Consider the following 17,189-nt stretch of genomic DNA (forward strand, 5'->3'; position numbering starts at 1 on the left):
CTATGAAATTGACCAGAAACTCAGTAACATATGGGAGGATCAGGATTACTACATTCATGTTTCACTGATTTTTTTTAACACTGAAATTTCAAACATACCAAATTCTTTGTCAAAATACAGCTGAGCTTTTTTAATATTTACCTTACTAGTTTTCACATAAGCCCTGAGCTTTCCAAAGGGAGCTTTAGAATATATAAAGTCCTTCAATCATCTACTTGCATGAGGAAACCAAAAGCAATCTCTAAAAAATTAGAAATCTCATTGAAAGAAAGAGTACTAAAACATACCTTCTTACAAGCTAATCATTGGTCAATTCATAAACTGTCACCAACAGATAAACTATATACCTTGTAAAAGATGGCTTTCATCCAAATGTTTCACAATCAAAGCTTGAAATTCTTTACTGACATTCTGATTATCCATAAGGGAAAGTCGAAGATTGTTTACATCCTGAAGAAAGGAAGAGCATTACATTTTAAGGTAACAAGTAATAAGAGCTGTTTAAATTCCAGTGGACATCTCAATCAACCTAATGTCAAAGTACTGTCATTAGCCATTTGATGGCACCAAACCACTCCAACTCCAATGAACTTAACAGGTCAAACAGTAGGAATACATTAGAAACCACAGGTACAAGGAGACTAAAGTGAAGTCACCCCAAGCTAACAGCATGACAAATACTACAAGTGGCTCAAAGCATAATTTTAAATAGGACACAACTTTGACTATGGGAAATATAAGGAAACAAATTGCTCAACCCATAGGAATTCCCAGGGGCAAAACACACAAACACAGAACCACATAGATATGTAACATCAATTCACTGAAACTGTTCTTAACAATCCACTTCAAACAGACTGATTTAGCCTAACTAGAATTCCAAATGCACTCTTGTTTATAAAAGGTTAAAGCGGGGGGTGGGGAAATGGGGGGGGTACAAAATCTGAAAGAACAGCCCAAGTTTTCATCAAGTCAGTTTTGAAACACCCAGTTCTTGGCAGCAGCTCCATTTCGGGCGCTGTTCCATAGTCTTTTGGCTTTGTGTGCGCGCTAAGTCACGATAAATGTATACAGAAACTGTCAATAAGAATAACCTGCCAAACACAAACTATGAAGCACAGAAGCCCTTCTAGTATCAGGCCTGCACGTTGACACTGAAATGGATGCATAGTGGCCAAAAATAGTTCATCCATTTCTCCCACTAGGAAGACTAATAGTTTTTCAGAGAGGCCATGCTGGAAAAATGCAGTTCTTAAGCCAAATTACATTAGACTTAACACAGGTCTTCAGAAGCGCTCAACATTAATTACCAGAATGGGCCGTTTGGGGGGGGGGTTTCCCCCTCATGCTGCAATTTCAAAAAATGTAAATGTGTGCTCCAATTCCTACTAAAAGATAAAGAGCACATTAATGGGAAGAGCCACAAATGGCTCTTAAGCAAGGCAGAATGATTTTACTCTGCCTAGAAGAGTTTAAATGACAGACAGTTGACCTGAGTATTTTGTCTTTCTTCTTACCCACAGATAAGTAAGTCGAATTCAATCCAAAAAACAGACCTTAAGCTTCAAATCCAACTTCTACATATGCCAAATGATTTTCAGGTTCTCTGTGCATTATTTAGGACAAGCATTCTATACTGCAGTAGTCACATCCCCCAACATAGTTTCCTACAGAAACCTACTATAATCATCCACATCTACAAGAGAATGCCCCAGAGCACTGAACTTTGACCACTATTATCAGTAAAAGTCAAGACCACACATCATAATCTCCCTCAATTAATATTAATAGTAGTATTCATACTGACAACCACAGTGCATCACCCTGAGAACAAATAAAAACCAACTGATCCAGCTTTTGCTTTTCCAATGTCAAGAAACAAGTTTCTACTTTGTTTCTACAAGTTCTACTTTGACTAAAAGGCTTGGACACACAAAAGATGTAAAGCAGAACTCTCCAGAAAACAATGCTGAGAAGAAAGAACTACTCTATCACTAAGTAAAGCAAGGTATCCAAAGCCCCTCCTGTATGTTCCTTGGTCTTTAAGAGCAGGTCATTCTTCCTTTTAAGGCAGGAAAACTATCAACACGCCTACATGACATGACAAAAGTAACTTGCATCTGAAATTAAGCACCAGCACCTTCCTTGTTCTATTTACTTAAACATTAAAGTAAGGTTCAGAATGTGGACTTTGTTTTCACTTATTTTCACAATAAGAAAACGAGACTTAAGAGGGAAAGCCGGTGCTTTGGGTTTTGAATACAGGCACTCAATGGCAATGACCACAGGCCCCATGGCTTGTTAAATATAGCATGACTTGTTAAAACTGCCTTTTAACAAGTAAGTGACTTTAATTTTTGTACAGTCCACAGAAACATGTCAGATCACCAAATGCAAGTGGGTAAAGAGGATTAAGTTTCAAAAATGACATCTAAAAGATGAATGTTATTATATGACCAACCTTATTCCCAAGGAGTAATCTAGAGATAATCTGTGTGTTCCTTCCTCATTCCCAACATTTTTGTAAAGAAAGTAATCACTTCTATAAGCAAGACTCAGGAGCCTAAATGTTACAAAGAAAAGGGTGGGAGTTTTCCAAACTAAGTGGAAAGAATACGTATGTGCTCTCAATTCTCATTATTCATGATAGTTACATTTCACTAAGTCACCACAAACACTGACTTAATGAACAGTGAACCACTGCTTCTAGTGGAAAGAGAGGATTAGGTTCCTTTGAGCCTCTTGGTTAATTTTCATCAACCAACCTATCTACAACCATGTTTTAAGTGTATGTCTGTGGAAAACACATTATTTAACATACACTGGTACATTATTAACCTGGAAATCACAGCCAACTGCTGTGATTAATAATGATTAATAATAACTCACAGCTGAATGAAATCTATTTAACATATGTATTTCCTAAGACACATCATGGCCTTCTTGCACTTAGGAACACTAGACAGCACTTCAGCACTACATTTGGTATAGTGAAACCACCAATTTAAAAAAAAAAAAAAAAAAGCACAAAAATTCAGCACTAAATAGACCTCAAAAAGCACATCTGTTTATAGTATGATATGGAAACAGAAGGCAGAATGAGTCACCTTATCTGACTTTAGTTGGGACACTTGTCAGGTAACTCAAATTTTTCACCACTCTGCCAATGTCTGTGAATGACCATGAAAAGTGCCCAAGTACTGATTTGGGGGTTATAAATATATTCTAGCAAGTAGGCAAAGCCTCATATAGAATACATAATCATGGCCATATATGGATATGAATATATGTACATGTATATATACAATGATAGTCAATCTTTTTAAAATTTTTTTCATATCATTTAGGTGTCTCCATACATAAACACAAACCATCAACTGTACTACCTCTGTCTTTCCAACCCCCAGTGGACAGCACCAACCCAATGGCTAACACTAAAGGATGATGTCTAACAACTAACTGTTGATGAGATGAGATGGGTCCTTTTCTCTGTCAGGTATCTATTAGAATTAAAGCAATCAATAGCAGTATTTTAGTTCTCATATTGAAAAATTTGTATTTCTATCCTTAAAGGTTAATATCATTTTTATCTTTTACCTGTATAGGCTTCAGAAGGTCTTTAGAAAGAAATACTCTTTGTTGATCTCCCAGAAAGCGAATAGAGGTTATGGATCCCAAACCAGCTTTGTCCAACAGAGACTTATACACCTAGAACAAAACAAAACATTCTGGCATCAAAACTGCCATTAGCGTAATTCTGAAAATGGGAACTAGCAGTTTTCCACACATGCAGAGAGACAAAACCATTAAGTTTTTTATTTACTGCTGGTATCTCAATAACAATGATTCATGCAACAACAAGATCGCACAGTTTTCATCCAGAATCAATCATTTAAACCAGATACACATTTGGGAGTCATTAACATACAGGTCTGGGTTCAGAGATAAAGGGCTTCTCTAAAATTTATGTGAAAAATTGTGTGTATACATTTTTCTGGGGAGATAGGGCCATGTTTTTAGCAATTTCTTAATAGCTAGGGGCGGTGGGGAGGATACAAAGAACAAAATACAACTTTAACCAAAACCCTATACCACTCAAAAACCTCCAGCAGCTCTTCTTACCCACAGGCAAAATCTTTACTTTGCTAGCACAGCATGCTAGGCCCTTCACAACCTGGTCAGCCTTTCAGCCACCTTCCCAGCTGTCTAAACCTGGCCCTTCTACAGTTAAAACTTGTGTCTCACAAAACCTGAATTGTTCTCTCCAGACACTGTGATCATTCTCATCATCTAACTACATCAGATTTACGATGTGGAAATGGCATAATCATGTACGGACTGCCAGCACCTTCAGAGCCAAAGAATACCATGAGTCAGAGAGAACCATAGAGATCATGAGGCTGAGACTTGGCAACCCCTGAGAGAGCCAGGCAACAGCCAGATTTTAAGGTATACTCTCCATATTTTAAAAGCAAACAACTAATTCAAATTTTCTTAAAACTCTATGAAGGTCAAGCCAAACATACATATATATGTATGCCTATATACATATGCCGATTTCTGACCTCTGACCTAGACAGTCCCCCACATTACCTCCATCCCTATTTTTCAAGTGAAGAAAATGAGGCAGGAGAAAGTCAGGGGCCCAGAGTAACAGGGTGCCTAGCAGGACTGACTCCTCTACCTTGTCACATGTCTGTACTATTATTCTCTAGAAGCCAAATATAGGCATTACATACACATCTTCCTTGCTTCACTCGTAATGCATTAAATACCGTTCTCATAGCCCCAAGAGGTACTCACTATTGCAGGCCACTGAACAACTCGTTCAGAAATTTCAGGAGACTTTCGTTCAGCCAAAACCAAGTTATGCTCTACTAAAAATGCTCTCCTTAGAAGGCTGTAGACTTCTATCCATCTTCTCTTCCTCCAAGATTCCCCATCAAACTCCACACACACCTAAACAGAAGTTTAAAAAAAAAAAAAGGCAGATTCAATTAACGAAAATAAACACTAAAAATGCCAAAGCTGAATTATGCCCTTATTTTCTACTTGAATCTTTATCTAAATGTGCTATCACTCTTTCCCACTCTTACTTCCCTTCACCGTCCACAATAAACCAACCAAACAGGTTAATCAAACAATCAAGCTTTGGCTCCCAAATAATTTTGGGAAGCAGTAGTCAAGGGTTTTGGAGGACAGTCTCTGCCCCAAAAGTAACTTCTAGATACCCCACACAGCAAAGAACCCCCAAGTAGAAGGTTTTTACATATGTCAGACATCAGAGCTTTGAGAATCAAAAGAAATTTGAAACCCTAAAAAAAATACTCATTGGGCGTCATTGTAATTCTAAAATGACACTGTGAGCTTAAGACGGACCCCCCCCCCCAATCAGCATAATCCACCACTTGTTCTGAATCCCTTTGGTATGCTCAGGATTTAGCTTCACAAGGCCTAGTAGTTAGCACTTCCTCAACATCTCTTTCAGTTGAATAAACTGGAGTTTGGAGTCAATGACTACTTTGCTAAATACAGAAAACAAACAGCTGATAAACTGACCCTAGAGTTAAACTACTTCAATTTTTTATGTAAAAATCACTATTTTTATTTGACTCAAAATCCCTTTTCTTACTAAAGAGGCCTCTCAAAGAATTAGTTAATGAACACATCAACCCTGTTCATAATTTCACAATCACATCTCCCTTTCCAACTTTTAACTTAAAAAAAGGTTTAACTTCCATTCATCTGTCAGAATTCAATTAAAAATATCCTTTCCTTTAAAAAAAAAAATAATCATCATCCTTTCCTCAAAGAAGCCTTCCCTTACCAAAGAGCAAACCCCCCTACCCCCCAAGAGAGTTCCCCTGGTTAACTGTACTCAAATCCCTATACTTTTCCTTCCTAGCACTTACCCACACTTTGACTTATTATTTATTTGTGGCTAACTGATTCACAGAAATTCTAATAGGTCAAAATCTAATCTGTTTTTACTTACCATTGTACTTCACTGATATCCAGTCCCTGTCAGTACTCAAAACACTTGTTGAATGAATAAATTACTCTCTGAACCCGCCTCTTACTTTCTATTACTCTCGACCATTCAGCAGGTTAGGACATTCCCAACTGGTATACCACTAGTCCCGATCCCAAACCTTTTCCAGTTTTATGGCTTTATGATATCAATCTTTAAAAATCAGTGAAAATTTAAAACCCATCCTACCCTTCTCCCCCAACAGTAAAATCTGTCCCTAATTTTCGGGCAACTTCCCCAGAGAAGTTGTGTTATCTTCTTGGAATGGCAGGCTTTTAATCTTGCAGTTATCCCAGAATCCATACAGATGGTGAGCACCTACTATGTGACAAGGCCCTGTTACACTCTCTTTGGTTCTATGCATTCCATCCATCACTATACCCAATCAAATAGTCCTTCACTGAATTGGCTGGAGCCTGCTCATCTTCTTGCCTCCCCAGCCACAGAATACAGGTCCTATGATAGCTCCCCTAAACTGGATAGTCCTGCCCCACATCACATCAACCTCAAACCCACACTAGATTTAGATGAGTTTTCCCATCCACGAGATGTAAGAGGAATGAGCATATACAAACTACAGCACCAGAGAAATCTGGATTTGAATCCCAGCTATGTTGTAGCTTTTTTAGAATGATTTTACCTGCATAAAACAATATACATAGCATTACAAAGAAAACCAATTAGTCTGCATGCCAGGTTAAGAACCCTTGCTTAAATCTAAGCAGCCTGAAACTGGTTTTGCTAGCTCCAAAATGAAAATATTAATACCTACCCCTCACTGAATTGTTTGGTAAAATTTTAAGACACGGTAAGTAAATTATCTGGCAAGGAGATTAGGTAGCTTTAAGACTTCCATGGTAATTCAAATCTTAATTTATCAGGGTATCAGTTCGGTTAGGAATGGGGGGAAAGAAGATCCTGAACATGACTGTCCATGAGCTACTCAGAAAGAAAGAAAGAATGAATGAATTAAGATCTTTAGGGACGCCTGGGTGGCTCAGTCAGTTAAGCCGCTGCCTTTGGCTCAGGTCATGATCCCAGGGTCCTGGGATGGAGTCCTTGCTCGGCAGGGAGCCTGCTTCTCTCTCCGCCTCTGCCTGCCACTGCCCACTTGGGTGTTCTCTCTCTCTCTCTCTCTGACAAATAAATAAACTCTTTAAAAAAAAAAAAAAAAGAAAGAAAGAAAGAATTAAGATCTTTAGCAGCTTTCCAAAACTTAAGCAACATCACAATTCTTATCATATCACTAATCTAGAAAGCTTATGATCAACCCAAAACCAAAATTTAGACAGGGTCCCTTCTTTATATCCCAATTCTTCAGTGATTCAAAAATTAAGTTTAACTCCTTAAAAAAACTTAGTTTATAACTTCAGAGTATTAGGTTGCATTGGTCAAATACTCACATTAACTTCACTTTGAAAAAAGGTGAACTTTAAAAAAATACATAATGAAACCAACAAATTGTAAGCCCTCCTCATACTTTCAAAAGTTTCCTATCATAACCACAAATGTCTCTCATTTGTGCCTTGAAACCCAAGGTGTACGTATAAGGGATCCCCCCCCAAGCCTCCTATGCAAAAATTTCTATAAGAAGACACACGAAGGACGTCTCGGTGGCTCAGTGGGTTAAGCATCTGACTCTTGCTTGCTTTTGACTCAGGTCACGATCTCTGGGTTGTGAGACAGAGCACCGCACTGGGCTCCTGCATTAGGCATGGAGTCTGCTTGTGATTCTCTCTCTTTCTCTCTGCCCCAAAAGGACACCAATAAAAATTCAAATGCGGAAGAACTAAAGCGACCTGACCAAGCTTCTGCAAGCTTATTGATGTAACTAGTTCTCATGTAAATTGTGTTATTCCTCTCATGGTCCTTTGGTACACAAAGCAGATGTTATTTATGCTGTCTCATTCCAAAGGCCAAAAAGAGGCCAATTAATTATGATTTGCTCCCTACAATTTCCAAACTTACTCTTCTTTTAATAGGATATTTTATAAATGTGTACCTTATTAGCCTATTAAATATCTGGACCAGATGAATATTCCAAATTATTTCAAGTTAATTTTTCCCCTACAGAAAATCTTTTTAATACATGAGTATATATCTAATGAAGCTAACCTCAAAACCTCCCACTCTTAATTACATTAATCTCACCTAAGTATGATTAAGAAAACCATCAGAAAAGCCAAGTAAGATATTTCCAAGTTTAAAAGTAGGCACTTACAGAATGGTATGGGTTTCAGTCAAGTTTTTAATTATATACCTATTTTATTCACAGCACTATAATGCAGAATTCCACTCATTCCACTCTACACAAATTAGGAAATTATTTCTTTATGCTTCTGTTTATGTATTCTTACACCTAAATAAAATACCTAAAATCCCACAGTCTCACATTCAATTATGGGGGTAAACGGATTTTATTACACAGGTAGGAATTTCTCATTTTACATGGTTTGACTAGCAGCAGAATTCCAATTGTATCTAAGGCTGAAAAGTCTAGGCATTGGTCAAGGCACCCAACTGCAAAGGGAATTTTAACAGCAAGAAATAGTACACAAGAGGTGGCAAGTACTACTTATCTGCTACTTAGGGATATCCCTAAGAACTAAGAAACAGCAGAAGATTCAAGTGTAAGTTACGTTCAAAGAAAGGAAACTGGAAAAGACCCAGATAAGTTGAGGAAGAAAGACATTCCCAACATGCACAATGAATGAAGCCACTTGTCTCACACTCAAATAGAAAGAGCAGGATAAAAAGACATTCTTATAACCATACTAATAAAGATTTGTTATTCTAGAGCAAGAGGATGCCACTGCTCTATTAGTAGATTATTTCTAAAACTGCTTTTCAATGTAGAGTAATTGTGATTTCTTCCATTTCTTCAAATATTTCAGCAAATACTACATGCCAAGTAGTGTTCTAAGTGCTAAAGATTTAAAGGCCCACAAAACACAGTGCTTTAATCTCACTCTACCTGAATATTAAAGCCCAGTGTTTAAGATCTAGAGATGAACTTAGGCAAGTTATTTAATTTCTTCAAGCCTCAATTTCTAACACTAAAAAATGTGGTTCACCATCTAGAATATTTGTGAGAATTAAATAAAATAACATATAATAAGCATTTAATCATTATTATGTCTTCACCCTGTCTTTTTGTAATCAACAACTAGACACATTATATCTGAGTGAGTGACTTTATTATAAAGTCTCTTTCCAGGTGAAACAAAGTTAACAAGCCTTGGCCTCATTAACATCATCCTCAACAAACAGCAAATCAGTCTAGACAAACTTGTACTTCTAATACCAAACCAGCTGCATACACCTGAATTTTATTCATTTATATTCGTCTTAGACCTCAGTCCCACTCCACCCCCCAAAACTTAATACATTAAGCCCGACTGTAAGCATGGTCTTCGTTACTTACTAGCTCCTGCCTGCATTTCCCCAAGCACAATTTGGTTCCAGTTTTTTGAAATTCTATGTTTTTGCTAATACAATATGCCCTTAAAATTTAAACCATCTGGTACTCAATGAAGGAACATAATGACAGGGCACCCGGGTGGCTCAGTCAGTTAAGTGCCTGCCTCCAGCTCAAGTCATGATCCAAGGGTCCTGGTATGGAGTCCCGCATTGGGCTCCCTGCCCTGCAGGGAGTCTGCTTCTCCCTCAACCCCTACTCCCACCCATTTTCTCAATCTCTCTCCTCTCTCAAATAAATTAAATCTTTAAAAAAAAAAAAAGGAAACAATGATAAGTCATGGTTAGATAAAAGAAATCAAGTAATTGGTACCTTACATGAAGACTGAATTACAAAGTCTGCAAGTAAGCCAAAAATAAAAAAATTGTTCTTCAAATGAAAATCCCTTGAGGTGTCAGGGTGGCTCAGTGGGTTAAGCCTCTGCCTTTGGCTCAGGTCATGATCCCAGGGTCCTGGGATCAAGCACTTCATCGGGCTCTCTGCTCGGCGGGGAGCCTGCTTCCCCCTCTCTCTGCTTGCCTCTCTGCCTACTTGTGATCTCTGTCAAATAAATAAATAAAATCGTAAAAAAAAAAGAAAAGAAAATCCCTGTTTATCTTCAGGTGAGGCACCTTAGTGCAAAGGAGAAGATACAGCCAAACCTGGATTCAAATCCTCCCTCCATCACTGAGTAGCTAATTACACAAATCTGGACAAGACTCCTTTCCCAAACCTATCTTCTCATTCTAAAAACAAGATACTACCACCACCTCAAAGACTGGGGGTGGCAAAAAAGTGGAGATTAAAAAGAATACCCGAAAAGGACCTCCTGGACTGCCTTCCTAATTCAACGGGTCTATAATTAGGTCCTGCTGGGGAAGAAAACACTTCTACTCTGTCATCATCTGCCAAAGAACTAAAGACTTAAATCTCGTTTCCATTCAAATCAGATAAAACCAAACACACGAGAAACTTTTACTTGGCAGGTAAAATAAACCACAACAACTACAACTGAAATCTGGTAGACAGAGCCCACTTTATGGAAAAAGATTATTAGCCTGAAACAAACAGGTTGGCCATCTTTTTACTACACCACTTTCCTCATATAACAGCAAAACCCGGTTTGCTGGGAGGAATGAAGAGGAGAAAAACCAAACTTCACAGTGTATGACAGGAGTCCTTTTGTGGCACAGGGAGCATAAAGGTAAAGACGGTGGGCTCAAGTATCAAAACTACTCGGTTAGAACATGGGCTATGCCAATTTCTAGGTATATGACTTTGGTAAAATACTTAATCTCCCCCAATCCTAATAGTTCTGTCTGTAAAATGCAGCAGTATTAGGACCTACTCCCAAAGAGATGCAGTAAGGACTGATAAGATCATGGCAATGAAGTATTCAGCAGGATGCCTGGCATGTGGCTAAGTGCTCAACAGTCACTCCTCCTTTTCAACTGAAGACAAGGCATACTGGAAGCTTTAAAAACATATGACCAGATATCCTTTTTCAACAACCCTTTGCAGACTAAACTGGTTTGGGCATATACTCTCACCTTAAAGTGTCTAAATGAACAGTGTATCAGAAATCAACGTGTATGCAACTGCCAATACTAAAATTTGTTCCCCAACTGGAACACCGTTTTCAAGAAAAAGCATTAACGATCCAGTGAAGATGACAAAACATATCCACTATCCAGGGTGGAAATCTCTTCTAACAAGCTTCCTTCAAGTTATTAGCACTTTGGAGTCTTTGTTAGGGACCTTTCTCCAGTTATTTTTTGCACAAAGGAGTCTCTGTTGGTAGAACAGCTCCTTTACTGGTTGTTCCCAAACAATCCTTTGCCACCAATACTTCTATTAGGAAGTACAATTAGAATTCATCTCTCTTTGAAAAGATCTAACTGAAAAAGGTTCTCATTGTCATTCTGATTAAAAATCACTGTCCACACTTGTTCCCGTTTCTCTCCCTCCGCCCCCCCCCCAGGTGGAATATTTCAAAGCCAGTCCTCTAACACACCATATAAGGGGTTGGCCCCACCCCTGCCCTCCATATATGGTCAAAGCCCACACCTACCTACAGGCTCATCACAGGCGACCAGGAACCCATTTCCACCCTGACCCACCATATACGGACAAGTACCCACCCTAATATGCCACACAGAACTAAGCTCCTCCCTCTTCACTCACTTCATTTCTATCAAGTCTGAAAGTTTAACAAGTTGGGTGAAGAAATTAAGAGGAGCAAACAAAAAAACCACCTGGAAGCGCTAGCCCTCAATTCTTAATGATTCCTAACATCACCTACTTGACCAATCTAATATTAACAATACTTCCCCTCTGCAGAAATAATCATACAGTCCTCGTAGGGCACAGTGCGGGCAGTAACGAAGCGTGTCTGAGCAACCCCAAGGCCGTCATTAAACACAGGCAACTGTAGGCCAAACACAAACACACCTCGGTTCTACACAACCGTTTCAAAGACTTCCAAGGTCTAGTTTCCCGCACCTTCAGATCAGATGCCAACTTTCTGGTCGCCCTTTTCAGAAGAGGGGAGGAGGCCCCCCCACTGACTTGTCTCGTTACCAAGGTAACTACAAAACGTCCGACAGCTGAAGCCCGGGAGCGGATTTTACCTTCAGATCCTTCTTGGTAACATCGGTGTGGGAGACGGCTCGAATGGTCCCCGAAAGCCAGGGCCACTCGGCGACGCGCTCCACGTCCCAGCTGTCGTGGCTGCCGTCGCTGCCGTCGGCTGCGGACAGACTGAGGAATCGCTTCCCCACCAATACTGGCCAACTTTCTCCGAGCGTGAGCACCATGGTTTCCACGCCTGCAGGAAGGGCTCCTCCCTGCAAAAATACAAATACAAAATGCAACGGGGGCTGTCGGTGGGAGGGGGTCGGGAAGAGAGGACGCGGGGGAAGCGGGGGCGGAGGGATGTGTCCCAACCCAGCTCGGAGCACCAGATCCCAGGCGGCCGCGACGGCGGCGGGTGCGAGGGAGGACCCAACACCCGTTCTCTGCACCGGCGCCCTCCCCCGCCCCCCGAATCCCTCCCCCACCGCAAACACGGGCCCAAGCGCCGCGTGACCCCCGTTCTCCCAAGTTTCGCTTTTTCAAAACCTTAAAACCTGAACGCAGAGGGAGTGAGGGGAGAATTATTCTACAGCTTAAGTGGATTTTAAAGTGCTCGCCCCCCACTCTGGGAAAGAAAAGGCCAGAAGCGAGGGCCCGTCCGGGGCGACCGCGTCCCCGCCCCGGGCGGCCCCGCGGGAGGGGCGAGTCCGCGGTTCCGCACTTGCCCCGCCGCCCCGCCCCGACACAGCGCTTTCCCGGCGGCCGACCCCCGGGCGTCCCTGGCCTCCGCCTGCGCCACGGTGCGGGGGCGACACGGCCGCGGGCTCGGCGCCTTCATCTTTCTTCCTCCTCTCCCCTCAGCCGAGGCCGCGGCGCTCTTACCCCGCCTCCTGCCTCCCTGAGTCACCGGCGGCTGCCGCCGTTTCCAGCCGCCCAGCTCTAGCTCTGACTTGGTTCAAGAGCTCTCACAAGACACGCACAGCCTCTCGGGTCCGCCCCCTCGGAGCCGCTTCCGCCCCTCATTGGCCTAGTCCAAGAAGTTGGGCGAGGCTCGTGGGTAAATAGCCTATCGCCATTGGCCGGCCTGGCGCAGGCGGGGCGAGAGAAAAAAACAATTCCTTGGCTGCCTCCTCCCTCTCCCCTCCCCCTTCCGACTCCCGGACGACCCCCATTAGGTTAAAGTACACAGAGCGTAAGCGAGAGATCCCTCCGCCACAGCCATTCTTTCCATTTGTTGCCTACGGTATGCAAAAAAGTCCCGCGAAATCGCTTATCAACTTTATCGCCCAGAAAAAAATTGCAGGGGTGCAAAGATAAGACTGAGTGACGAGCCCCAGGACTGTATATGCCTATTGGATTGCTCTTCAATTGCGTAGGCTGTCGACGGAAGATGGGCTTTCCACTTGGCGGAAGAATCTCACAGGAAAGGGGGGAGGGCGGCACAGAGTCAGCGGGGGAGGGAAGGGAAGGGAACGTGCGGTTTCAAGCGTACTCAGCTAGAGGGAGGAGCCACTGGGCTCTGGAGGCTCTTGCGCAGGCGCTTCGCAGAGCAGAGGCTGGAGTTTGGGCTGCTGGGCGAAATGGCCGCGGGAGGCGCAGGCGCACGTGGTGTTATTCGTGGAACCTCTAAAGTCCGCCATTTTGAAGGAAATATGAAGAAAGGCATGGAGTCATTGGGAAATGACGTTCTTTGAATCTAGAGCAAAAGAGGACGTTCAGTACAATGCAGAATGGGATATTTTTTTATGTAAAGGGAAGTTGAGAAGATGTTCTGAGTCTTCTATAGAAATTGAAAAACTAGATGAAGGCCATAATGATGCAAGAAATATGAAGAGGTGACTTTGAAGGACAAAGGAGATAAAAGATGATTGTGTCTTTTGGACCTGAAGTTTTTTCGTTGAATAAAGAAGAAATGGAATGAAGGAATTGAGGACCTCTTACTTAAAGGCTAGAGCTTGACATGGCATCACATTTACTCAAGATTAAATGAAAATTAAGTGAAGAATGCAAAGTCCCAATTTTACAAGTGTGAAAACTGAGAATCAAAAAAAATTCAGAAAGGGATTATAGATAACGGTGTTGAGTTTTAACATATATATTCTGAATGTGTGACACTAAGTAAAATTTAAAATCTAAATATAAACACTGAAAAATTAAATTGTATTTATAATTTGCATACCATTATAAAGGGGAGTGGGGAATGGAACAAAGAAAACCTATCCAGTCCAACAAAAGTCGGGAATGAAAACAAGAAAAGAAAAAGAAACTTGATGGAAGTATAATAAATAGAAAAAAATAAGACGAGAAAAATAAGTCCAAACATCAGTATTTACAATAAATATAAATGGGTTAATTTTACTCATAAATTAAGAAGACACACTTAATTTTTTAAAAATCCGGGTGTAACTTGACCAAAGGGAAACTCCAACAATGACACAGAAAGCTTGAAAATATTAAGTTAAAAGATTTACTAATTAAATGGTGATAGAAGGAAAGCAATAAAGCAATGTTAATATAATTGAAAAAAAAAGCATCAAAAGAGAAAAGGGACTTTATATTAATAAAGGATAAAGTCCACAAAGATAATATACACTCTTAAACTATTGTCACTCAGAGCATAGCTAAGACTAAATACTAGGATTATGGGAAATTTTTGACAATTTGTAATAGAAGCAGAAGATATAAATATATCTACCCCATAAGTAGGCATCTCCAATTTTAAAAATAAGTGGGGGTATGGAGGACTTTGATTACATAATTGTTAATTTGAAAAACAAGGGGATAAGTTCTACCAAGATTCAAAGAACATGTAATTCCTATGTTGTATTTGTGGTTCCAGAACATAGGAAAGATGAAAAAATATCTGAAGCACTTTTTATTCAAGATTTAATTTCTAGGGGCGCCTGGGTGGCTCAGTGGGTTAAAGCCTCTGCCTTTGGCTCAGGTCATGATCCCAGGGTCCTGGGATCCAGCCCCGCATCAGGCTCTCTGCTCAGCAGGGAGCCTGCTTCACTTCCTCTCTCTGCCTGCCTCTCTGCCTACTTGTGATCTCTGTCAAATAAATAAATAAAATCTTTAAAAAAAAAAGGTTTTATTTCTATATTTGACAGAGTGAGAGCACAAGCAGGGAAGCAGCAGGCAGAGCAGGAGGGAGAAGCAGGCTCCCCGCAGAGGAGGGCGCTCATTGCAGGGCCGGATCCCAAGACGTGGGATCATGACCTGTGCCAAAAGCAGACAATTAGCTGAGCCACCCAGGGCGCCCCTGAAGCATTTTTTAAAATTTGCAAAACCCTATTATCAAATCTGACTCAGAAGAATACAAAATAGGAAAAGTTTATGCCAATGAAGGTCATGAATGTAAATGGAAATTTATAAATAAAATATCAGCAAATTGGGGTGCTTGGGTGTCTCAGTCAGTTAAGCAGCTGCCTTCAGCTTGAGTCATGATCTCAGGGTTCTGGGATTGAACCCAGAGTTAGGACCCCCGCTCAGGGGGGAGTCTTCTCCCTCTCCTTCCACCTCTTCTCCAGTTTGTGTGTGCACTTGCTCTCTCAAATAAATAAAATCTTTTTTTAAGAGCACATCAAACTAAAATCAGTATTTTTAAAAAATAATCATGATGGTTATTTAGGATTATATGAATACACAAGGATATTTCAAGATTAGAAAATTACTGCAATTCACCAAAACAGGTTGAAAGAGAAAAATCATATGTTCATTTTAGTGGAGGCTAAAAAGACCATACATTCATATTGAACACTGAGCTGCCTAGAATGTTAGGAATGTTAAAAGACACACATATCTAATACTAATTATTTTTTTAAATAATGTTAAAGTTTCCAGAAACCTATGAATATAAGATATCTACCCTAGAAAAACATCCAGGTATGTGAACTAAGAGACGTCAATAAGTTTGTTCATTTCAACATTGTTTCCGGTTGTGAAAGTTCAAAATAATCTAAATGTACTTCATTTGGGAAATGAATAAGTAAAATGAATAAATGGAGTGTGACACATCTAATAGAAAGCTGTAGAGCATTTGAAAATAAGTGAAATATATTTCTATTTTTTTAATGAAATATATTTCGATGTACCAAGAAGGATAGATTAGCAAAACATTTTGTATGAAAAAGAAAGTTGCATTTGGTAATATTTGAAAATGTACACAAATAACACTATAGATGTTCTGTGAAACATACTTAAACTCATGATAATAGTTACTGGTATTGGTCAAAAGTGATTTAGCATTATTTGTAATTCTCTCGTTTTTATAAAGCAAATATATTCAAATGTTATTTCAAAAGTTAATTTTTTTTTAAGTTTTATTTATTTGTCTTAGAGAGAAAGCATGATCAGGAGGAGAGCAGAGGATGAGAGAGAATCCACGAGTAGACTACCCTGCAATTGTAGAGCCCAACATGGGGCTGGATCCCAGGACTCTGAGATCATGACCTAAGCCAAAACCAAGAGTTGTCCACCCAAATGACTGAGCCTGCCAGGTGTCCCTGAAACTTAATTTCTAAATCCTCTGAACAGTATCTACTACATTAACACCCAAGAACATCTGTGCCAAATTGTTAGGGCTAAGAGTCCAAGAGGTGGTGCAATAAAAGATCAAACAAAAATCAAAAGAATTCCTATTTCTTAAGCATCAATTAGAACATACAGTAGAAAAAAAAAAAGAAACCATCTATGACCCTGAAAACTGAAACTACCTAAGGGGGAAAAAAAAAAACATGAGATGAAATCAATAAAATGTATATGAAGAAAACTGTAAGACTTTCTTGAAAGGCATAAAAGAAAATTTGAAAAATTCTGTCTCCTTATATGACTTCATAAAAATATCATTTCTTCTTACAGCTAACTACAATATCAATAAATGAAAGATTCAAAACAGAAATATAAAATTGTTGAGAACACAGAAAGAGATCCATGTATATATAAAAATTATTTTATGATCAACAGATATTTCAAATGAGTGTAAATAAACTATTCAATATATGTTTCAGTGTCTATTGGTTATATGGATCAAAGAGCTAAATAAAAATAATTAAAATTTCTTTCCCTTTCCTTCCCCCTCCTCTTTCCCTCCCTTTTCCTGAACATTTCAGTCCTAAAGGCAGTAGG

The 17,189-nt window shown here is 39.9% G+C and overlaps 1 protein-coding gene across 4 annotated transcripts in view; it reads right to left on the reverse strand.

The window, feature by feature from the left end:
- Positions 1-13,069, reverse strand: part of KDM3A (lysine demethylase 3A) — a 52,524-nt gene extending 39,455 nt beyond the window's left edge. For all 4 annotated transcript variants that reach the window (XM_032880627.1, XM_032880628.1, XM_032880626.1 and 1 more), the window contains exons 1-5: positions 12,945-13,069; positions 12,119-12,334; positions 4,804-4,959; positions 3,598-3,708; positions 348-450 (exon numbers count right to left, since the gene is read on the reverse strand). In XM_032880627.1, the coding sequence (XP_032736518.1) occupies positions 348-450; positions 3,598-3,708; positions 4,804-4,959; positions 12,119-12,304 (556 nt within the window). In that variant the 5' untranslated portion in view covers positions 12,305-12,334; positions 12,945-13,069. The remainder of the gene's footprint in view (positions 1-347; positions 451-3,597; positions 3,709-4,803; positions 4,960-12,118; positions 12,335-12,944) is intronic.
- Between the last annotated feature and the right edge of the window lie 4,120 nt (positions 13,070-17,189).

Source organism: Lontra canadensis, unplaced genomic scaffold, assembly GCF_010015895.1.
Source record: "Lontra canadensis isolate GAN:19392208 unplaced genomic scaffold, GSC_riverotter_1.0 scaffold71, whole genome shotgun sequence".
In the NCBI taxonomy this organism is placed as follows: Eukaryota; Metazoa; Chordata; class Mammalia; order Carnivora; family Mustelidae; genus Lontra; species Lontra canadensis.